Source organism: Adiantum capillus-veneris, chromosome 19 (assembly GCF_014529385.1).
Source record: "Adiantum capillus-veneris isolate H3 chromosome 19, ASM1452938v2, whole genome shotgun sequence".
NCBI lineage: Eukaryota > Viridiplantae > Streptophyta > Polypodiopsida > Polypodiales > Pteridaceae > Adiantum > Adiantum capillus-veneris.
The window spans coordinates 127,749,279-127,774,084 of NC_140949.1; the positions used below are offsets into that span (position 1 = coordinate 127,749,279).

A 24,806-nucleotide genomic window follows, 5' to 3' on the forward strand; every position below is an offset into this window, starting at 1 on the left:
TGCCCAATTTTGAATTGCCAAAGCATACACTACGTAAACGCCTAAGTTTAATTAACATGGCTAACAATAACCAAGAGAGTAGAATGAACATTGATAACTTTGATTTTGCACATGAAGGTGCTAATGATGATGCCCCCATGTTTGCTAATTATGTTGTCACTAGGTTGCAACAAGCTATGGGCAACCCCGCTTTGCAAGCCGAAGTTACTAAACAACTTCGTGCTTATGGGATTTCTTTCCTCTCCAAGAGAAGAAAGAGCTTAGGAGGCCTCTTGATGAGACCCCCAAAAGAAGACTCTCTCCCATAGGAGAGGAGGAATCCAAAGATCAAGAAAGTAATGAATCCCTAAATTGCCCACTCCTCCCAAGAGAAAATGGTTAACCTATGGTCCTTCTCCTCATCACTCCAAAAGGGAAGAGAGGAAACAAAGGAAGAAAAAGGCAAAAAAGAGGTCACGCTCTTCTCCTTCTTCTTCACCTTCCTCTTCTACCGATGAAAGCTATGGCTATTCTCCTAGAGAATACAAGAGGGGAGGACATCGCAAATCTTACCCTGCATGGCGAAGGTCACAAAAGCTAAAGAAGTTCAAAGAGGGAGGAAAGAGTATCTCTTTTCTCACCTATGATGGCACCTTTGGTATTGCCGACAAAGTATTGGCCTTCATCCAGCAATTTGATGCGGACTTTGGAGATGAAGGCTTCATAGAGTCCTCCAAGCTACGCCATGTAGCTTTGCACTTCCAAAAATTGGCTCATCAATGGTGGGCTGGCCTTCATGGCAACGGCGAAGCCCCAAAGACATGGAAAACTCTACGAGTTTCCATCATGAAGCAATTCCTTGCAAGTGATGCAAAGGACAAAGTGCTTACCAAATGGTAAAGTTTAAAGCTTCTCTCTCATGAGTCTATCCACAAATATGTGGACAAGTTTTGGGATTTACATCTCAAGACTACTATCTTTCAAAAGATAGACTTTGCCGTGCAAAAGACACAATTATGTGCGGGATTATCCAAAGAGATGACTAAGTATGTCAACTCTCAATGGCCTGGTTCTATCACCAAGGTAATCCACCACACCATGGTTGCTTTGTGCATCAATTTCCAACAAGGGGCTAGATGGAATGTCAAGCCCATGGAAAATAAAGACAAAAGTGATGCCAAGGGGAAATCCAATGCCCAAAATTCTTCCCAAGGCCATTCCAACAACAATCGGTCCAAGGAGAAGGGAGTTTACAAAGGTAAATATAAACTCTCTCCTAAAGAACTAAAAGCTTTTTGTAAGGACCACAAATGTTTTAAGTGTGGGGAGCAAGGCCATGGTTATCGTCTTTGTCCCAAGAGAATTGCCCACAATGAGACTCCTAGAGCCTCTATGTTTGAAGCTGCAAAAGAGGATGCTCATTGCCAAGGATTTCTCCTTTCCTATGCTTGGGGAAAGATGCAAGAGTATGATGCCTTTATTTTGTTTGACCCTGGGTCAACTCACAACTTCATATCCACGGAGTTGACCACTAAGCTAGGCATACAAGCACACGAGATGGGAGATACGTTGAAAGCCAATGGAGCTATCAAGGGACAAGACGTCTCAGTTACTTTCTTAATTGGAAAATTAAGGCTTCATGTCCAAAGATATGTGGACAAAAAGGATTTCTTCATCTTCCCTCTCAAACATGAGAATGTTATCATTGGGGCACCATAGTTTAACCGCATGGCTTCCAACATGAATTTCCTTGAAAGGAGAGTCTACTTCACCTACAGGGAAAAGAGCATGTACATACATGTTCATGAGTCGAGGAACACCATATCCCTGCAATAAAGGGAATAAAGAGGAATTAGAGTTGTCTAATTTCCTAAATGGATTCCAAGATGTTTTCTTTGATGACATCCCTATTGAGCGACCTCTAAAATGAGGGATGATGACCATGCAATTGAGCTCCTACCAAGAATCTCACCGCCTAACAAGCCTCCTTATCGAGTTTCACAAGCTCAACAAGAGGATATCATGAGGCAAGTACATGTATTGGTAAAAAAAAGGGATGGTGAGATCTAGCTCCTCTGTATTTTGTTCACCATTGCTTTTAGTGCAAAAGAAAGACGACACATATCACACGTGTGTCGACTATAAAGCACTAAATAAGATCACTATCAAAAATAGATTTCCCGTGCCGTGGGTAGAAGATATATTTGATCATTTACGAGATATATTCGATCATTTACAAGTTTTGGCCTGACAAATGCTCGAGACGCATTCAAACTCATGATGGACAAAAATCTGCATGCCATCCAAATTCTCTTGAAGAGTACAAGCGACACCTCCAGGTAACCTTTCAAGTTGTGAGAGAGAATAAACTTTTCATTAATCAAAAGAAAAGTGAATTTTTCCTACAAGAGATTCAATATTTAGGTCACATTATCTCTAATGATGGCACCCGTATGGATCTAGCAAAGTTAGAGATAATAAAAGGATGGCCTAATCCAAGGAATCTACATGAGGTAAAAAGCTTCATAGGTATGTGTGCATACTATAGATGCTTCTCGCTAATAGCAGGCCCGTTACATGACTTAACAAAAAAGAAACGTTAAGTATTCATGGACTGCAAAAGTGCAATAAGCTTTTGAGAAGCTTAAAGATAATCTTATCTCTCAACATGTGCTCACACTATTAGATCTCTCAAAGTCATTTGAGGTCCATTGTGATGCTTGTGGTAATTGCCTTGGAGCTATTTTGCTTCAAGAAGGGCATGCCATAGCATATGAGAATCAAAGACTCAACTTCAAAAAGTGAGTATGGGGCAAATATGAAAAAGAGCTACTAGCTATTCTATATGCCATAAACACATGGAAACACTGTCTCTTGGGGACTCCATTCATCCTACGAATGGATCACAAAGCCTCAAGAACTTCATGATGCAAGCCAAGCTCTTCGACAAACAAATGAGGTGGGAAACTTTTCTTTTCAATTTAAATTTCATATTGGCCACATTGTTGGCAAGCACAATCAAGTGGTCGATGCACTTTCACAACGACCACGGGTAAATGTGGTGTCTATAGAAACTCACACAATGATCTATCTTTTATGATAGATGAGTAAGCTACTGACCAAGACTTTTAAGTATGTAATTACAGCCTTTGCAATAGGGAAGAAAAGGGAACCATTCACCTTGAAGGATGGTTATCTTCCAAACGACAATAGGCTATGTGTTAATCACCCATACAATACAAGAGTCATGTATGAATCCTATACTTCTCCTTATGCGGGGCAAAGAGGGATTCCATAGTCTACTCTTCAAGGAGTAGAAATGTATTTTTGTTGGTCTACCATGAAAAGTAAACATACAAGAGTATGTGTCAAAATGCGTGGTATACCAAAAGTTGAAAATTGATTGAGGGAAGCAACTTGGATTGTTTGAGTCGACATGCTTAACAAGAAAACACACTCTATGCCTGTCAAAAAGACTATTAAGGCACATCAAATGGCAACCCTCTTCAGATCTCAAATTTTCAAGCATCATGGATTTCCAACATCCATAGTGTCGGACAAAGATCTTAGAATGACCAGTAATTTCTAGAAGGGTCTCTTTTGGAATCTAAGAAGTAGATTAAATTTTTCTTTTGGCCTATCATCCACAAACGGATGACCAAAGTGAAATAACTAATCTAATTATTCTTGAATTTACTAAAAGCCTATGTCATGGAAGTAGATCAATGTTCTCGATGATAGAAGTACCTACCTCTTATAGAGTATGCGTACAATGACATTGTACATACTTCTATGGGGAAATTACCTTTCGAGGTTAAATAGGGAAGATTCAAAAGTCCCTTACTACTTCAAGTACATGGGAAGATCTTCGCTGCTGATGAATATAGCTGAGACCTACAAGGATCTTTTCCAAAGATTAAAGGGCTTATATCCATTTCACAAGAAAGGCAAAAAGGGCTGCTGCTAATAAGCACAAAAGAGCCTTAGCCTTTAAGGAACATGATCGGGTCTTGCTAAAGTTTCTCAAAGCTCATCTGAGGCATACTATGGACAAGAGTCCTACAGACCACCAAGAGTATGATGCTAAACTAGCAAAAAGATACTATGGTCCTTAAAATTCTTATGCCAGTCAATGAGGTGGCTTATCAATTGAAATTGCCCAACCATTGGCTCATGCACAATGTTTTCCATGAGAACCTACATAAGCCTTACAAAGGAGCACCATCAAAAGAAGCAATAGTTGCAGACCCTCCAAAAATTGAAGAGCAAGAAGAAGTACTTCAACCTAAGTCCATCCTATGACATGAAAACAAGGTATTAAGAAACGGTAAGATTATCTCACAATATCTTATTAAGTTAAATAATTATCCTTTTAAAGATGCTAAATGGATGCAAGGAACCTAGCTTAAGAATAATATGAACCTTGTCAATGCTTACAATGCTGCACTAGAGGAAGCATATGAAAAATGAAAAATGCATTTTAAATGAAAAATGTTTTTGTCTTATAAGACTAGTTCTCTTTTTATTGTGCACAAATTTAAATAGTATGCATGCTTAGAATCATGTTTGTGGTGACGACGTCTCCCAAACACCGAGTAGAATTTGTCACTCTACTTTGGAAGCATGATATGGACTAAAGAGCAGACATGCTTGCGGCAGCTACGTCTCCCAAGCAGCAAATGGATTAGTCATCCATCTTGGAATGATGTCGAAGGGTAAAAGGGGATTCTCTACCCGCTAAGTAACATGGACTAATGACTAGGCTTTATCTTCTCTACCTCATAGTCGAGGACGACTATGATTTCAAGAGAGAGGTAATGTCAAAAAATATAATGTCTAACTTTACCAAATGATTTTCTCATATTAAACCGATCATTTAATGTGGGAGAATAAACAGGAACAAGATTTAGAATAGAGACATGTGCTTCTAGACCTATCTCAACACGCGACCAAAAGGAGAGATGGTTGTATCTCTATGTAAATTTTCTGTCACAAGGCAATACCACCATCACATTGCTTAAACTGTATGCCCAAGTAATGATGCAACACCCCCAAATCTTTCATCTTGAAAGTAGAATTCAAATCATCCTTAAATTCAACAATATGTCTCTCATTTGGTCCAGTGATCAACAAATCATCTACATAAAGAACCACAATGAGAAGTACATCACCCTCACGCTTTACATACAATGTGCTTTCTGCTGGACTTTTACGAAAGCTTTGTTTGACCAAATGAGTGTCAGCTTTCTCATACCAAGCACGAGGAGATTGCTTCAACCCATACAAAGCCTTGTTACATTTACACGCTTTGTCCTCTTGTCCTCTCTTGACAAAACCGCGAGAACGCGTTACATAAACTTCCTCAAATATCACCATTCAAGAAAGCAGTAACAATGTCTGATTGATGTACATCCCAACCAAAATGAGCTGCCAATGCACATAGAAAACACACAGTAGTCATACGACAAGTGGGAGCAAAAGTCTCTTCATAATCTATGCCTTTTTGTTGTGCATAACCCTTCGCAACAAGTTGAGCCTTATGGCGATCGATCTCACCATCCACTTGTATTTCAACTTGTGAACCCACTTTGTACCAATGGCCTTTTTTCCAGGAGGCAAATCACATAAAGTCCATGTGTCATTTTCTATAAGTGCATCATATTCTGATTGCATGACAGCCATCCAATTTTTGAATTTTGTGCTTCATCAAAAGATAGAGGTTCCTCAACATCATGTAAGCTAGACACAGCCAAAGCATACCAATTTGATGCATAAGATGCATGGCGAGAGCCTGAACAAGTACGACTAGACAAAAGTGCATCCAATTTATTGTCACGCAAAGTGTGCACCAACCATTTTGGCATACCTCTAGCCTGCTCATTTTCAACCCTTTCCTCATCAAGTACATCATGTACATCTGCATCAGTAATAGGCTGATCTACAACATTTTTGGAAACCCCCATAGGCTGTACATTTGCCTCATTGGAATTTACATTCGAACTTCCACCATTGAAAAGAGGCAACAAAGTGAGCATAAATGTCGTGTGAGATTACATTACTGTCTCTAGTACATGACAGCAAGGGTTGAACAGAATCTACAAACACTACATCCTGTGAAACCAAAATACGCTTTGTTTGCAGATGATACAACTTGTAACCTTTGCTTTCAGCACTATAACCAACAAAAATACATTTGACAGACTTATCATCCAATTTTCTTCACTGCACTTGTGGCACTAAACCATAAGCCAAACGGCCAAAAGCACGCATGTGCTCAATAGATGGCTTTCTATCATGCCATGCTTCATATGGAGTCATAGACTGCAACGCTTTCGTAGGACACTTGTTGAGTACATAAGTGGCACACATGACAACCTCGAGCCAAAAGGAATGTGGTAAAGCTTGACTCTTGACCATACATCTGGCCATTTTTGTAAGAGACCTACTTTTCCTCTCAACAACACCATTTTGCTGAGACGTATACGGCACTGTACATTGGTGTTTTATCCCACGACTAGCCAGAAATGCATTAAATTCATGAGACATATATTCCCCCCCTCGATTGAAAAGGAGGGTGCCCATAGTACATTTCAATACATTTTTAGCCATAGCCAAAAATTGTTTGAAGCACATAAAAACTTCGAACTTCACTTTAAGCGGAAATACCAATGCATGCCTAGAGTAATCATCAATGGAAGTCACGAAGTACAGGTAATTGCCCAAGGACAGAGTTTGTATGGGCCCACAAACATCACTATGCACAAGCAGCAACCTGCATGGGGCCCTAACTGAACCATCCTTTGGAAACTTAGAATGCTGCATTTTACCCAAAATATAGCCTTCACAAACATCTTTGATAGGTGCTTCAAGAGACGGCAAAGAAGCAACCATATCAGATTTCTGCAAACCGCAAACGCAGCAAACTCGTAAAATTCAGATGCCCAAAAAGTGCATGCCAAAGTTTTGCATCTGAAATAGCCCTTGAATCTGCAACTGCATGGGTAAAATTTTTTCCAGACTTGTCATACAAAGTGAGCTTATATAGCCCACAACGCAAAAGGCCAGATGCAACAATTTCATCACCAAAACTGAAATCATGAACTATACATCTGTCATCCACAAATTTAACTACAAGTCCAAGTCTAGCAAGTGCAGATACAGACAAAAGATTCTTCTTGATCCCAGGTACATAAAGTGCATCGACAAGTGTGAAAGAACTGCCATTTGCAGCAGTAAGCACAATCTTTCCAACACCCTGAACCGGATAAGAGGCATTGTTGGCACAAGTGAACGAATTCCCATGAGGGACAAACTCAAGAGAGATGAACAATTCACGATGTGAGGTAATGTGCTTTGTAGGACCACTGTCAAAATACCACACATGTGAATCTGCAGCAACTGACAAGCATGCATCATGGACAACAGGATTGTAAGTGCACTCTGCACTAAAAGCCCATTCTGCATCATATTCTGTGCTTGAAAACAATGGGTGTCATGGTGTTTTGCTTTACGAAACACATGATATCATGAATGGGGCAGTGGAAAACTATGTACTTGGTCATGGGAATCGCCAAACACACGTAGTGGTTCATAATGAGACCGAGGCTACAAGTGAAAGTGATAGTCACAATATAGAGTTTGAGCGCACACGGACACCTATTACATGTATTATAGGTGATGTTCGTAGAATAAGGAAAGCGTGTGGATCTATGATGCACCGAATAGACCCACCAACCCTTGGTAGTTTTCATCTTGCTACTTTTACATTGCTTCTTGGCTACTGCACTTTACACCATTTGGGTATTTTTACGTTTAGGTGCAAGTATTGTGATGCTCATCTATGGAAGTGTGAGACTAAGTCTAGTGGAGACCGATTTGTGGGTAAGTATTGTTGTGCGGCAGGAAAGGTTTACCTGCCATCTTTGCAAGATCCCCCAGAAGCTCGAAGGGCTCTTTTGAGGGCTGATAATCAACAGAGAAAACTATTTAGAAAGAATATACGAGCATATAAGAACTCTTTGTCTTTTGTATCTTTGGGAGCTCATTTGGATGAGAAATTACCTAGAGGTGGTGTCTATTCCTTTCGCATTAATGGATTGATATTTCATCGCATTGGCTCATTATTGCCTGGGGGTGCACAACAACGTCCTCCACGATATGCACAATTGTATGTGTATGACAGATCACGAGTTGAATAACAGATTGCAAGGGATGCCTTCATTAGATGCGCAAGTGATGCAAAAATTGCAGGAGATGATGCATGAATATAACCCTTATGCACGTATGCTACATGCAATGAGAGATATTTTGGAATCGAGTCCACATATTGATATAAGGATGGCCGTTGCTGAGACAAGAGACACCTCTAGACAATACTCTGTCCCAACTGCAAGTGAAGTTGCCGCTATTATGCCTGGTCAAGGAGGAGACATTGACATAGGTCATCGAGACATACAAGTGTTCACCCATTGTGGGGTTGTACAGAAGATCTCAAATTTGAATAGGACATATATGCCTTTGATGTATGTGCTGTTGTTTCCAAATGGAGAGGATGGTTGGCACATTGGAATTCCTCTCCTCGGTGGAAATTGTAGAGACAAGGTTACTCAAAGAGATTTTTATGCTTATAGACTTCAGGTACGAGAAGAAAACACCCAATGTCTTCTTCGTGGTGGAAGATTGTTGCAGCAGTATCTTGTCGATGCTTATAGTTCCATTGAGGAATCTAGATTAGTATGGGTGCGTGAGAACCAAAGTACACCGCGTGTTGAGTTATACCAAGGTCTTGCAGATATGGTTAATGTGCACGATGATAGGAGGGGAATGCTAGGTAGAGATGTTGGAAGAAGGGTTGTGCTACCCTCTTCTTTTGTAGGGGGCCCTAGATTTATGCATCAACTTTATCAAGACTCAATGGCAATTGTGAGAAAAATGGGAAAACCCAATCTCTTTATTACTTTCACTTGCAATCCTATTTGGGTTGAGATTAGTGATGCTTTATTGCTGGGGCAAGCTGCCCAAGATAGACCTGATCTAACTGCATGTGTTTTCCATACAAAGCATAAAGATTTAATGGCATTACTCATAAAGAGAGAATTTTTTGGGAGGGTAGTGGGATTTGTATCTATCATTGAGTTTCAAAAACGAGGTCTACCGCATGCCCACATTCACTTGATTTTGGAAAGTGTCTTTAAGCCGGTGGATGTTGCCCATTATGATCGGTTAGTGTTTGCAGAGTTTCCTGATAGGGAACAATTTCCATATTTTTATGATGTCATATGTCGTTCAAACATTCATGGACCACGTGGAGCATTCAATAGAAATTCTCCTTGCATGATAGATGGAAAGTGCAAGAATCGCTATCCTAAGCGGTTCTCGCCTTCGACTATGATTGACGGAGATGGTTATCCTTCCTACATGCGACGTGAAAGCAATGGTACCGTACGCGTTAAGGAAAATCTTTTAGATTGCCGATGGATTGTCCCCAAAAGCTCCTTATTTGTCATTGTGATATAAGGCCCACATCAATGTTGAAGTATGCTCAACAATTACAGGTGTCAAGTATTTGTATAAGTATTTATATAAGGGTCATGACAAGGCCGTTATGCACTTGCGAGATGCAGATGGAGTCCTTGATGAGATTAATTTGTACTTGGATGCAAGATATGTGTCTGCTTCAAAGGCATGCTGGCGTATTTTCTCTTATGGGATGCATGCTGAAAAGCCAGATGTACAAAGACTACAGGTTCATCTGCCTATGCAAAATAGTGTAGTCTTCAATGATGAGGATAATTTGCAAGATGTATTGACTCAAGATAGAAACCAAAAAACCACTCTTACAAAATGGTTCAAAGCTAATGAGTTGCATGAAGGGTTCGCTATTGTATCTTGATTTCCTGTGTGAATGGGTTTGGAACCGCTCATCCAAGAAATGGACAAAAAGAAAACGAGGGCATGTTATTGGCCGAATATATAATGTCTCTCCTAGTGTTGGAGAAAAATATTTCTTGCGTATGCATTTGACAATTTGTAAAGGATGTACGTCTTTTGAGAACCTTCGTACTGTTAATGTAATTTTATATCCTTCCTTCAAGGAGGCTTGCCTAGCTAGGGGATTGCTACAAAGTGATGATGAGTGGAGTGCGTGTTTACAAGAAGCTGCATTGCAGCAAATTGGTGCCCAGTTAAGGCACTTTTTTGCAATAGTTTTAGTGTTTTGTGATCCATTGCACCTTGGACAACTTTGGGATAAGTTTGATGCAGAGATTTCAGAAGATTATACCCTCAAATGTATCATGATTGTGATTTTGCGAAGGACTTGGCATTGCTGCAAGTAGAGGAAATCTTACAACAATACGAAAAGCATTTGTGTGAGTTTCAAGGCATACCAATACCAAACATGTTAGCACGGACTAGACTACAAAATGGGTTACTACTTGAGGAGGTGATGTTTGATACAACAGAACATGCATTGGTAAATGTTGACATGGAAAGAACCTTGAATGAGTGCCAAAGAAGAGCTTATGATACAGTTTTGAATGCAGTTGATCATGGTGCGGGTGGCATTTTCTTTTTGGATGGTCCTGGTGGCTCCAAGAAGACCTATCTTTATAATTGCTTGCTTTCTCATTTGCGTGGATGTGGTATGATTGCTTTGGCATGTACATCTTTAGGTACAGGGGAGGTGATAGCTTTGTTCGTGCATGATGTTTGTTCTCAATATCTTGGAGCTAGAGTTGGATGGTATTTGATGGGGCATGGGAACCAAAGGTGGATGATATCGTGGTGGCAACACTGTTATTATTCGTGGCAACCCTCGGCTTTTGTACCCCACTTCTTCATGTTTGGTTGATGGTGAAAGTCGTGATCTTGGTGCTCGACGGTTGTTTACTGTCAGGTTCTTTTTCTTGCTGGCTTTGGGCTCTTGGGAAGCACATGAGGGGCTAGTGCTAGCAACTTCCTTGTGGTGGCATCTCGTCGGTCCAGGCGGGTGATGGGGACTTTGGGCCCCGTCCCCTTTTCCTCGGCTATATATCCTATGGTTGTCGAGGGTGGCTCCCTAATCAACCGATGTATCTTCCTTTGTATCTGGTTTGGATAGTACACTTTGTCTGGCATCTTGGGGAGGTCTCCTGCTAGGAGGTAATGGTTGAGGATTGATGGTTGTTTATGGCTTCTGTGGCTCGTGTCGAGCACGGACTATCTTGTAATTTTTGGTTTGTCTAATCTATACACCCACATATTGTGAGTTTTGCAAAATAAATAAATAAATAAATAAAAATGGTTCCCATCTTTTTCTTCATAGATTCTATTAGCACACGATGGGCACATGGATTCTATTTGTGCTCAATGCAACCTTAGAAGATTGTTGTTTAGATGTGACACTTCTTTTGCCAGTTTAAATTTGGTTGCTTTCAAACAACTTTATCTTTAGATAAGACTCAAGAGTGTGAAGTTGTGCTTGTTGAGGCTATTTGTAATAATAAAAGTGGATTGTATCTTTTCATTTGCTCTCTCTCTCTCTCATATTCTATGTGCTATGTGGACACTGATATCATTGTAAGTTGTGTTACTCAGTGCCTTTTGCAAATGTTAACAAATCTCTCTCTCCCTCCCCCTCTCTCTCTCTCTCCTCTCTCTCTCTAAATGGACACAGATACCATTGTACGTTGTGTCTCTCAAGGTCTTTTACAAATGTTCAACATAATATCTCTCTCTCTCTCTCTCTCACTCACACACACACACACACACTCACACACACACACACACACAGGCCCCTCCCACGGGTTACACACCAGCTAACTAAATAAACAAAATGGGTTTGTCACATATCCATTTCACACTCACAGGTCGGAGTCACAGGCAGGGAAACGTTCAACCCGGAAGGTTGAAATTTGAGAGAGAGAGAGAGAGAGAGTGACAGAGAGAGAGAAATGAAGCTGAAGTGCGGGTACATTAAAAAGCACACCTTTGATATGCGCGCGCTCTCTCTCTCTCTCTCTCTCTCTCTCTCTCTCTCACACACACACACTCTCTCTCTCTCTCTTTCTCTCTCTCGCTATAGAACGTTGTAGGAACTTTCAAGAAGGCATTTGCACTCCTCTCAGGCACTACTAGCATGACAGCCCCAATCTTAAGCGAGGGCTTGCTCTCGCGGGAGGCTGTTAAGATGATGACCGCCATGAAGCATCCCAGCTCTAGCTCCTCCACTCATAATATCGCCACTCTGGAGCTGTCTCCTCTAGACATGCTGTACGACTTCTACAACGCGGTGCTGCTTGTGTATGATGTCGCTGGGCAAGCACACATCAGCTCTCTGCAGCCGCGGCCGCAGGCTGCCGCACAAGAGTCTGTGGGGCGATTGCAGCAAGCTATACAGGAAATGATTTCTCATTTTCCTTGTGCGGCGGGTTTAGTTGTGTACAATGAGTCGATTGAGCGCCTGGAGATCAAATATCCCACCTACCATCACACCCTCAGCCCCAACAATGGTTCTCAAATAATGCCTCTTCTCTCTTACAATGACACCAGCCCCAACAATGGCTCTCATCCTGAAATTTTTGCCTATGGCTTGCCCTTCCATGTTGCTCACGCCAATGTCTCCCTCGCCGATCTCGGCGATGTTTCAAACCCGCAGCCTGCGCTAGATCTCCTCTACCCTGCCGCGCCCCCCCAAGTCACTGACAGCAAAGGGCATCCTCTCCCCCGCTTCGTTATGGCCTTTCAGGTATTCATCTTGACTCTAATATATGCACTGGTTCATTTGTTTATTTCTGTAATGTTGTTTACTTGTATTTGTGCTCATAGGTGACTACATTCAAATGCGGTGGCTTTTCTATTGGACATACATGTAGCCATGTCTACGCCGATGGTTCCACAGCTGCTGCTTTCCTACAAAATTTGAGCTCCATCGCAAGAGGCACTGGTCTAGCAAACTCCCTTCACTCTGTATCCTCAAGGAAAGCAATAATCAGAGCCCGAGAGCCCCCCTCACCAACAATGCCTCACAAACAAATCCAAGCTCGAAAGCGTACTGAGCAGCCCGAAGCCAAGCGCCTCCATTTCGGAACGGCAACTCGATTTAGATTCACCATGGATGCTCTTGAGGATTTGAGGGCAAGTGTTTCAATCCCTGGGCAATTGGAGGGGTGCTCGCGCAATGTAGCTCTAGTGGCGCTTCTTTGGACGGCCTTTGCAAGAGTAAAACTCGAAGTGCAAGGGTTGCCAGGGAGCCATGAGTTGGATTTGGCAGTTCCCATGAACATGCGGACAAGGGGACTGTGTGGGGGATACATGGGGAATGGGTTGTGTCGATTGAGTGTACCGGCAACATTGCAAGAGCTATGCGGTAAACCGTTGGGCTATGTGGTGGACAAGATCAAGAGGACTTTGGAGGGCTTAGATTTGTGGGAGAGTTTGCAATCGATGGTGGACCATATAGAGCTATATCTTAGAGATGGACGGACGCCTTACATAGTTGGCTTGGCCATGACATCTCTTGTGGCCTTGCCGTTTTATGATACAGATTGTGGGTGGGGAGCTCCCATGTATGTTGGGCGTCCAAGTCAACAGCTGAGCATTAGTTGCATCATTATGGATCACCCAATGGCTCGAGCTTGGAATGTATTGGTGGTATTTGCATCTTTGGAAGAGCATGCTTGCTTTCAGGAGACCATAGCAAAGTATATCAGCTAATGACTCAAGAGTGATACATTACTTATAACTAAGCAAGCTCAGGCCATGATTGCCTTTTTGCCATCATTTAATTCATTTATTGTTCCCTTCTACTATCCCTGTGATGTAATGACAAAGGATGCTTGGCCATGGTTTTAAAGGGCAAACAAACAACCAACCGGGATATGCGAGCACTGCAAAGGATACCAAACTCACAAATCCACCTGAATATCTTCTCTCTCTCTCTCTCTCTCTGGATTTTTACCAAGGCAAAATATTTTTTACCGTTAAAATGTCAAAATATGTGGTACGCAGCATGCTACAAAAAAATCTATTATGATACCTCCATCCCAGTGTTCAGGAAAATTCATTTTTCCAAACATACAAAATTCCTTTTCTTGAATTTTCCAAGTGGAAATCTTAGAAAATTAGGTTTATTTTTGGGGTTTTTACACTAATTTTTTCTATTTGTCCAAAACTTGGGACCAGTGGTCCCTTGCCCTCAATCATACCTAGCTAGGTATGCGGTGCCTCTCTAGCAAAAGCTCATGATGTTATGCATTGTATGAAAGACATTACACTAATTTTTTCTATTTGTCCAAAACTTGGGACTAGTGGTCCCTTGCCCCCAATCATACCGAGCTAGGTATGCGGTGCTTCTCTAACAAAAGCTCATGATGTTATGCATTGTATGAAAGACATTGAGAAAGACTCCGTTTTCCTACATGAGAAAATTTCTAAATCTTCTTGTGATATTAAGCTGAGACACATTTTTTCCGAACATTGCTCCATCCCCTTGAGGCACTAACAAAACAAGGTAGAGATGTGGATGCATATTGATGAAGGGCACATGGAGGTCGTAGTCGACGTAGACCAAACCACTACGCTATTGTCCTGTTACTTTGTTGAAATGCGCAATCTTGAGAGTGATATGTTTGAATGAAGGATGAAGGACTTGGTGTAGGATGAGGCGACGCAATCGTCCTCTCCTTTTGCTCAATGCCACATGATCATGTTGCTTTGTTGAAATGTGCAATCTTGAAAGCGATATGTTTAAAGGAAGGATGAAGGACTTCATTGTGGTGAGGCCTCAGGCCATGAGGGGAATTTAACTTGTACTCCATGCATGGTCTCTATGCTAAATAGCAACTTTAGCTTTAAAGGCGTTCGCCGTTCTCTCTCTCTCTCTCTCTCTCTCTCTCTCTCTCTCTCACTCTCACTCTCTCACACACACACACACACACACAGGGTATCCAGGTCAGGGAGGTAATTGTTTTGAGTTACCCCCCCCCCCCCCCCCCTTCCACTAGCTGCACCTCAAAGACCTGCAGCACAAAACTTAGGCCACAAAAAGACCTGCAGCAGCGAACTCCGGCCACCAAAGACCTGCAGCAGCAGGTACGACAAGGAGACTCCACCCAGGTCCGACTCCCTACAAGCAGACACACTATGACCCTCCTTGCTCCTGGCATCGCAACACGACGACATTGTCTGCCTCAGGCTCTTTGCAAACCCTAATTCTCGGTAGCTCCAATATGAAGCGAGCGTTTGCTCTTGCCGTAGCCTATCAAGATGCTCATTTTCCTCATGCAGCGGCATTAGTTGTGCACAATGAGTCGATTGACCGCCTGGAGGTTAAGTACCCCACCAGGCTAGAAAAATACATTTTTCCCAACAGAAGAAAATAGGGGAAATTACCAAAATACCCCTCTAATTTGAGGAAATTCCCAAAATACCCCTCAAATTTCAAAAATTCCCATAATGCCCCTGATATTTTGTCATAAATTCTCAAAATGCCCTTCAAATTTACCGAAATTCCCAGAATACCCCTGGTTGTGAGACTATATTTCTCGAAAAATCAATTTTTTTGTAGGTCTTCACAAGAAGAGTGATTGTCTATCGTACAAGATGCTAAAACTACAATTTGAGTTGGTTACGTAGGCTTTGGAGATGAATTGCTTCATTATTTTTAGACATAATTGCCTTTTTTGCGATGGTAACTGGTGACAAATTACATGCTGAGCACTCAAAAACGGATCTCAATTGTCAAAAACGAATGAAGATTATAAAATCTTGATCATTCCAACCAAAATAGATACAAGGGTATTTTGGGAATTTTTGAAATTTGAGGGGTATTTTGGGAATTTCCTCAAATTAGAGGGGTATTTTGGTAATTTTCCCAAGAAAATAAGGAATTCTCCCGGTTTTTAGGTCAAAATTTGAAGCTTTTTGCGGTGATTACACTAAAACTTGTGAAAAATTCGTGGTTTTCTTAAAGGCAAGCTCAAAATCTAACCGGGATTTTGGGATTTTAGCCGGTTAAAATACACTAGAACCCCACTACACACCCAATGACACCCTCTCTACGAGCCCCAACAATGGTGGGCCATCTTCTCCCCCACCTCATTATGACCTTTTAATTGTACAAATCTTGAGTCTAATTTACTAGGGGTACAGAAAATAGCACACTTGAATTTCATAAAAAAATAATTATAAATAGGGGTGTTAATCTACTTTATCATTTATTTCTTTATATTGACAAAATAGACAAACAAATATAACTATATCTGTGTGTGCACGCGCGTACATGTTTATTTATTCATTTACTTGTTCCTTTGGTACGAACAAACCATGCAAATCTTCAACTTCATCAGACATCTGCTCTGGTATAGCTAAGCCACGCAAATCTTCAACTTCATGAGGCCTCTGCTTTGGTACAACTAAGCCATGTAAATCTTCTTGACTTCATCAGACATTTGCTTTGGTATAGCGAAGCCACGGAAATCATCAACTTCATCAGACATCTGATATGGTATGGCTAAGCCAAGTAGATCTTTATCTTCATCCTTCGTATAGCTAGATACATAGAATTTGAAATTTCAACCTTTACATAAACAACCTTATTGACTCCATTATCTGCAACCTGCAATAACCTATCATTTTCAAGCAGACACTCATCTACAAAAACTTCAAACTTAGGTACACTCTGAAAATCTCAAACCGTTTACTGTGTTTTGTTTGAGAGAGTCCAAAACGGGTTGGCCAAAGAAGAGAGAGGGGGACGGGAGGATATTTTTTTTAGCATTTCAAATATTAGTGCATATATTACCACAACAATTATTGCAACTATTGTTGCTTAAATTATCGTGCTCATCACTGAACCCTGCTTTAGTGCTTAAACATTCAAATTTTGATATTTTCCTTTGTTTTGCTTGTCGAAAAAACTAAAGAACATTATTTAAAGGGAAAATTACCAAAATACCCCTCTAATTTGAGGAAATTCCCAAAATACCCTTGTATCTATTTTGGTTGGAATGATCAAGATTTTCTAATCTTCATTCGTTTTTGACAATTGAGATCCGTTTTTGAGTGCTCAGCATGTAATTTGTCACCAGTTACCATCGCAAAAAAGGCAATTATGTCTAAAAATAATGAAGCAATTCATCTCCAAAGCCTACGTAACCAACTCAAATTGTAGTTTTAGCATCTTGTACGATAGACAATCACTCTTCTTGTGAAGACCTACAAAAAAATTGATTTTTCGAGAAATATAGTCTCACAACCAGGGGTATTTTGGTCGGAAAATTTGAAGGGCATTTTGAGAATTTATGACAAAATATTAGGGGCATTTTGGGAATTTTTGAAATTTGAGGGGTATTTTGGGAATTTCCCCTTATTTAAAATTAAAAAAACAAAAAAAGGATATTAAAACATGAAACAATGGCTATGTGGATAAACATGAAGCTATGAAGAGGAAGCTCCATCCTAGAGTTATACATGCGTCTCCACATAAAGCAAGCACCATCATAGATGAGAAGCAAAACATGGACGATATCTTCTATTGAGGCATGGACACTACTTTCTCGGACTTCGTATATGCCCACAAGAGCGACCTCCATGACACCCATTGTCATAAAATCTAATATCTAACCAACCCAAATGATTTTCTCATATTAAACTGATGATTTAATGTGGGAGAATAAAAGGGAACAAGGGTTAGAATATAGACATGTGCTTACGGGACAATCTCAACACGGGGCCAATGGTAAAGGGGTCCAAAAGGGAGACGATCTGTCAAAGAGCAAGGCTAACCAATGGAGCTTCAAGACCTCAGGGTTAGCTTCATTGAAGACCTTGAAAGGTTAGTGTTAAAAGTCCTTTGACCTTAGGTAAGCTAGGGATGACCTTGAGGTGGGAACCCTGCTCAAGCTTGAGGTGCTTGTTGTGCTTGCTAACTAAGATGCTTGAGGTGCTTGCTGACTAAGATGCTTGAGGTGCTTGTCGTGCTTGCCGACTAGGGAGCTTGAGATACTTGTCGGAACACTACCCAAGCTTGAGGTGCTTTGTCATGCTTGCTGACTAAGATGCTTGTGTTCGAAAAGTCAAAAACATCCCTATAAACGAGGGAGCGAGCCCTAAAGCTAGGGGGATGAGAGAGATCGCGCGCACGCACACACACACACACACACACACACACACACACACACACACACACACACACACACACACACACACACACACACACACACACACACACACACACACACACAAGGTAAGCCCAAGCCTCAAGAGGTAGCAAGGACACATGTCAAGCACCCTACCCTTGTTGTCCTCATGTTGTGCCTAAAGCCTACTGGCTAGACTCCCAAGGGATCCAATCATAAATTAATTAATTTAATTAATTGTTTTTCATTTATCAAGTCCTCTCTCTCAAAGGGAAAAGGGGGACACTTGTCCCAAGGCTACCCTTGTTGCTTGATATGCATTCTGCATGTGATTGGCTAGGCCTGGAGCGGTCCAATGAGCTTCAAGCATGAGCTATAAGGGGGGGGGGGTCGACCAAAGCAATAAGGGGGACTGCTTGGGGGGTATACTCTCCCACACACACTCACACATACTCTCATTGTGTGAAGTGCAAAGTGCAAGAGCTCCATCTCCTTCTCCAAGCTAGTAGAGAAGTTGAGAGCCTACACCACCACTCTTGGCTATGGAATGCAAATCCAACCAAGAGCCATGCTTCAATGCTTAAGCTTTCCATCTTCTCCATCTTCATTACTATGCTATTATGTATGCTAGCAAGAAGAGTGATGATAAGTAAGGAACTATTTCTTTCTCCTGTGAATGTTTCTTCTTCCTCTTCCCTACCCTCATTCCCTGCTAGCTCTCTCCACCTTCGAAAGTGTTTGAGGCCTTGGGATTGAGGCTTGGGATAGTTAATGTTTTTTACAAAGTTTATGTTATGTCCATGATGCATGAAGCTTTACATCTCCACTGCATCACCTAGGTCACAAGGAACACAAAGATTGTATTGTACCAAGTCTCTCTTGATGGGAGAATCTATAATACAAATGCCTATTGGAGGGGGGACCGACTCCACATAAATATGGTCCTCAACTGTTGTCAAGTTCTCTAAATTCTCTCTCTCGCAAAAGTATTGTTCATGCCAAGTTAATTAAGTATTATGTTTATGTTGCAAGTTCACCCTCTATGCTTTGAAAGTAGCCTCACAAAAATGTTCTCACTAATTCTCTTAATTCCGCTATTATCAAAGTCCACAGGCCATTTCCATTACATTGGTATCATAGCATTTGGTTTCTCTTTTCTTGCTTAAGAAGAGAGGTCCTTAAGTAGCCTATTAATGGTTGATTATGTTAATTATATTAGGGTAAGTGGGACTGGGATATTTTATCGATTTTGTTGAACCCACTAAGTGGGATATGGTACACACCTCGAGAGCTTTGGTCTTAATAATGGGGTCTTTTTAGACTTGCCTACGACTTTATCATTATTGAGCCATAAGAAGTCCGAAAGGAGCTATCCCTCGACAATTTTGCAATATTAGACCCACTCCACTACTCTCTATAATTAACCAATTCAAGTCATGGGTGTAGATGGGTAGAAGCATGTTAATGTGTCACTGAATATGTTGTCCCGGACAGTGCTAGTTACTTGTGCTTGTTAGCATATACTGAAAACAGATGGGCAAGTCCTTTGAATGTCAAATGTTCCATAAAATTTTTTTCCCTCCTCATGTGCTTCTGTTTTCAATTACTGAAGATGACGTGGGGAGTCTCTCTTTCTCTCTCTCTCTGACTCTCTCTCTCTCTCTCTCTCTCTCTCTCTCTCTCTCTCTCTCTCTCTCTCTCTCTCTCTCTCTCAGTCTAGCAGGCGGTTTGCTGAGTCTCGCTCTCTCTCTCTCTCTCTCTCTCTCTCTCTCTCTCTCTCTCTCTCTCTCTCTCTCTCTCTCTCTCTCTCTCTCTCTCTCTCTCTCGTTTGTTCCTTGCACCGGGAATTCTGCCTGAGAGACTAGTTGTCAAAGCTTAGCTCTTTCTCTCGTTCTGACACAGACCTACAAAAATGGATAACCAGCATCCAACATTATTGCCACTAGCTCCCATGCTGGAAATGGAGCCGTACTGTAATCTGATGGTAAGCAAATCTTATGTGTAGCCCACCCACTCCAAATGAAGTCATTGGTTTTTTTGGTCACATCTTTAGTTTTGTGAGGGCATTTGGTCATAGTATGTGTGTATTACAACATCAACTATTGACATCTATACATTTAAGTGATTTTAATTAAGTAACATAATATGCACATCTACAGTTCTCAGGAAAAAGTAGAAGAGAGCCACCACAGGCAATGAATTACAACTCCCAAGATCCAGCTCTTTCTGTAATCAGGGAATATGAGAGAGTAAGAAAGAGGAAACAACGGGAGCAGAAACAAATGAAATTTGAGCGACAACATCATGCCCTCAACAATGAGGAGAAAAAGAAAATCTCCCCTGAGATCGTGAGAGTTTTCAAGAGTAGGACTGAGGGTTTTAGTACCGAAGAAAAGTGGGAAATCTGGAATCTTGTTGCTTAGCATCCGCATGTTCAGGCGATCCATGACGAGTCTTTCTAGGAGGAGACTGCTGTACAGACCGCAATTGTCTCCAATGTCCGCAGCACACTGGCTACCGTCAAGCAGCCAGGTTCCAATGAGGAGTTGTTTTTGAACAATGCAGCATTGCAGATGATGTTGAATTCAAAGGAAAACATGCCTATTGCAAAAATTTCCAGGGTCCTAAATATCAATCGTCGCACCTTGCACAAGGCGAAATCACGACAGGCGAAGCCCGATGTTGATGGTCGATTTTTTTCATTGGTTGCATGTCACAAGCAACACCGTCATATCCCTATCACATATGAAATCAAGGAATTGGTCTACACATTTTGGAAAGTGGAGACTTGCGTTTCACCGAACAAGAAGGATGTTTGTCGAAAGAGGATGGGGAGGAATAGGTACATAGAACACCTAGTGCACCTCCTAGACGAGCCTCAGGTGATCAATCAAATACTTGTACCATAACTTATGCATTTTATGCATTGCATCTCTAGTGCTTCATAACTTGTATATGTTGATCAATAGCATACTGATCTGTAGACTTTTGCTAGTTAGAATATGGACTGTGTTGGTTAGCATATTGACTATGCTAGTTAGCATATGGAGTATGATAGGTAGCATGTCTTGGGTTCTAAATAGCATACAGAGCTGGTTGGTTAACACAATATGTATGCTAATTAACATACCTGGTATGCTAGTTAACAAACCTAGTATGCTAGTTACATACCTGGTATGCTCAATTGCATGATAAGTACGTTGTCTAATAGAAAGTGATTATGCTAGTTAGCATATGGAGTTTTCTAGGTAGCATACGGAGTATGCTAGTTAGCAGGCCTTCAGTTTTAAATAGCATACATAGTTAGTTGGTCAACAAAAAAGGTATGCAAGTTAACACCACTTATGCTAGTTAACACCTAGTAGGCTCACTAGCATGATGGGTATGCTATTTAAGACAAGGGTTATGCTGGTTAGCTATAACTAGCAGTTGGACTGGGTATGCTAGTAAGCATATGGAGTATGCTGGTTGGCATAAGGAGTATGCTAGCTAGCATGCCTTGTGTTCTACCTAGCATATAAAGTTAGCTAGTCAGCATAAGATGTATGCTAATTAACATCATTATGCTAGTTAGCACCTAGTATGCTCGATAGCATGATGGGTGTCCTAATGCGTATACTAGTTAGCATATTGAGTATGATAGCTAGCATATGGAGTATGCTAGTTAGCATGCCTTGGGTCCTAAATATCATACAGAGCTAGTTGGTTAACACAATATGTATGCTAATTAACATACCTGGTATGCTAGTTAACATACCTAGTATGCTAGTTATAATATGGAGTATGCTAGTTAGAACTGGCAGCTGGGCTGGGTATGCTAGTTAGAACTAGCAGTTGGGCTGGGTATGCTAGTTAGCATATGGAGTATGCTAGCTAGCATGCCTTGTGTTCTACCTAGCATACAGAGCTAGCTATTCATCACAAGATGTATGCTAATTAACATAATTTCTGCTAGTTAACACCTACTATGCTCAACAACATGATGGGTGTCCTAATGAGTATGCTAGTTAGCATATGGTATGTGCTAGTTAGCATGCCTTGTGCTCTACCTAGCATACAAAGCTACCTGGTAAACACAAGATATATGCTAGTTAACACTCTTTATGCTAGTTAACATAGGCTGTTGCATGCACATTAGGATGTTGATTGTCACTATGATTTCTTTTCATGAAATTGCTAGATGTCCTAGTTATCAATCTGAATATTGATCATCATTTGGATGTTGCAGGTTGAGTTCTTTCGTAGATTCAAGGAAAAACATCCAGATTGCAAGATTGGCATTAGAATGTTTGAGATGTTGAAGTCATTCTTTTGTAGGCGGCTGAAGGATAGATACACATGCTGTTGCGAATACCATGTGCAGATGTCTTTTTTGAAGGACACACTGAAACACATGCGCTTTCGGGATTTTGGGCTGCATAGAGCAAGTTGTGACTGTATATGCAATATCTATGCCCCAGGTGAGAACATTAGCAAGGGTTTCTTGGCTTCACATCACACTTTCAAAGGTGTCACACACATGTGGGAGTCTGTTCTGTGTCCAAAGCCCGTAGATGCAGTTTTCCATAGAAGGGAATGCCTGATGGGAGAGTGTTTGACATGTGGAGTGAATACGTTGGAATTATGCTGCTTGGAGACAACAAAGCCAGGTAATAGTATTAATGTGAAAGTATTTACATATGTACAAGCTCAAGACAAGCATGGAAATAGTAACAAAAGAAAAGATCTTTTGCATAAAGAAATGCAGTGCTGGGAGTTTCTTCAACTCTTGAAGACCAAGTTGGAGCTCTTTATCACTCATAACTATGTGGCTTGATGGCAAGGACAACAATTCAAGGATTGCCTTCTTCGGTTTCCGGATGATGTCGTCATGTCAATTGTTGATTTTGCAGAGAATTATGCCTTCAAGTAACAAAATGAGATTCAGTCAATGCATTGGCACTCTAGTCAAGTAACCATTTTTGTACACATAACATACTACCGCAAGGCAGGGGAGGTAGTCAAAACCATCCACTTCTTCATATCAGATGACAAGGTGCATGACACATTGTTCGTGCAACACTGCTTCATGCTACACCGTGACTGGTTACAACAAGAGGGTGTCACTCCTGAGCAACATCGGGTGTGGTATGATGGTGTGGCCTCACAATTCAAGGGAGCCAGGCCTTTTTACTTCGTTGCAAGATATGGGGGAATCACAGAGATGGGGATGAGCTGGTTCTTCTTTGGATCAGGGCACTGCAAGGGAGAGCATGATGGTGCAGGAGCAGTTGTGAAAATAACCTTGAACCATGAGCAACTAAAACCTAATGGAACTATTTTGCGGTGTGCAGCTGATGTGTTTTCTTATTGCCAAGCCAACCTGTCGTCGCAAGGAGCACCTTCACACTATCCTTCAAAAGAAAGGGAAAGTGCCCGTGTGTTCTGGGAGGTTAAAGAGGGGGAAGTGAACAGGGAGGTGAAGTGGAATTGTGCCACTGTGGCAAAAACTCGCTCTCTGCATGCTTTTCGTGGCCACAACCCTGGGGATCCAACTGCCCTTGCAACAAGAGCCTTGGCATGCTTCTGTGATGCATGCATGCACGAAAGATGGAATCGTTGCGTCAATAAATGTCACGTGAAGCCTTGGGATTATCATACTCTACTGCCATTACCTGATGAAGCTGTGTCAGATTCGGAAGATGAAGCAGCCGCCTACGATGACTTCACATACGAAGGTCATCATGATGTGTTGAGTAGTGCTCTATGTGCTGGCCACACATTTGCTGTAAATCCAGATGCTTCGACCAACGTCGAGGATGTGGATTTCTACCTGGTCAAGTGTGTTGCAGCAAAGGAGAAGGTGGAGAAGGGGTACCTCGATGAGTGGGGCAATGCAATTGATAGAGGCTCATATGTTGTGCAAGGTCTATATTACAATCAATTGGATGCATACACCTTCAAGCTAGACCACAAGCAGCCCATCGTCCACGTACTTTCACATTTGGTACGATGTATCAAAATACACGTGGAGCACATCCCAAGGAGACGGCAGGTGTACACAATCAACCCAGAAATCTATGAAGCAATCTATAATAGCATGCCCTTCAGCTTTTAAGTTGTAATCACTGCATCTTCAATATACTTCTTGCTCGGATATAATGCAGTTTTATCAAAAACTTGGGTATCTTGTGTCTCTTGTGTATACATGGCTTTTGTGTCTATCACAGAGGGGTCTCAATTTAAGAGAGATCATTTGTACAACCTGTCTCATTGTGTTCTATGGGTATGCTAATTAGCATACTGTTAATGCTAGTTAGCATACAAAATGTTCTATTTAGGTTGATTAGTATACTATGTTGTGAGTGGAATTCGCATTCTGTGGGTATGCTAATTAGCATAGTTTACACCATTAACAACATACTAATTAGCATAGGTTTGTTGGTTTCAAGGAGAAGAGATAACAGCTCTCTGTATATTGTGTGTGCCAATAAGAATTTCATGTATGCTAATTAGCATACTATATGCTGGTTTCAAGAAGGGATGGCATATTTCTATATACTGTGTATGCTAATTAGCATACTATGCTGTGAGTGGAAGTTGGCAAAAACAAAAATCCACAGTATGCTAATTTGAGGAATGCTAATTAGCATACCAACCATGCTAATTAGCATATTGTTTATGCCAGGGGCATATACAGTATGCTGATTAGCATACCATTGCTGGTTT

The 24,806-nt window shown here is 41.3% G+C and overlaps 4 protein-coding genes across 4 annotated transcripts; all 4 read left to right on the forward strand.

The window, feature by feature from the left end:
- The first annotated feature begins 8,316 nt into the window (after positions 1 to 8,316).
- On the forward strand, positions 8,317 to 9,495 carry LOC147434835 (uncharacterized). Its single transcript, XM_086489688.1, has one exon. The coding sequence runs from the start codon at positions 8,317 to 8,319 to the stop codon at positions 9,493 to 9,495; it is 1,179 nt and encodes a 392-aa protein (XP_086345814.1).
- A 567-nt stretch (positions 9,496 to 10,062) lies between these two features.
- Positions 10,063 to 11,851, forward strand: LOC147434836 (uncharacterized). Its single transcript, XM_086491247.1, has one exon. It carries the CDS (start codon positions 10,268 to 10,270, stop codon positions 10,829 to 10,831), a length of 564 nt encoding a protein of 187 aa, XP_086347373.1. The 5' UTR covers positions 10,063 to 10,267; the 3' UTR covers positions 10,832 to 11,851.
- A 143-nt stretch (positions 11,852 to 11,994) lies between these two features.
- Positions 11,995 to 13,837, forward strand: LOC147434837 (shikimate O-hydroxycinnamoyltransferase-like). Its single transcript, XM_086491246.1, has 2 exons — positions 11,995 to 12,706; positions 12,787 to 13,837. Exons 1-2 carry the CDS (start codon positions 12,098 to 12,100, stop codon positions 13,672 to 13,674), a joined length of 1,497 nt encoding a protein of 498 aa, XP_086347372.1. The 5' UTR covers positions 11,995 to 12,097; the 3' UTR covers positions 13,675 to 13,837.
- A 9,839-nt stretch (positions 13,838 to 23,676) lies between these two features.
- Positions 23,677 to 24,195, forward strand: LOC147434838 (uncharacterized). Its single transcript, XM_086490100.1, has one exon. It carries the CDS (start codon positions 23,677 to 23,679, stop codon positions 24,193 to 24,195), a length of 519 nt encoding a protein of 172 aa, XP_086346226.1.
- Positions 24,196 to 24,806: the final 611 nt, after the last annotated feature.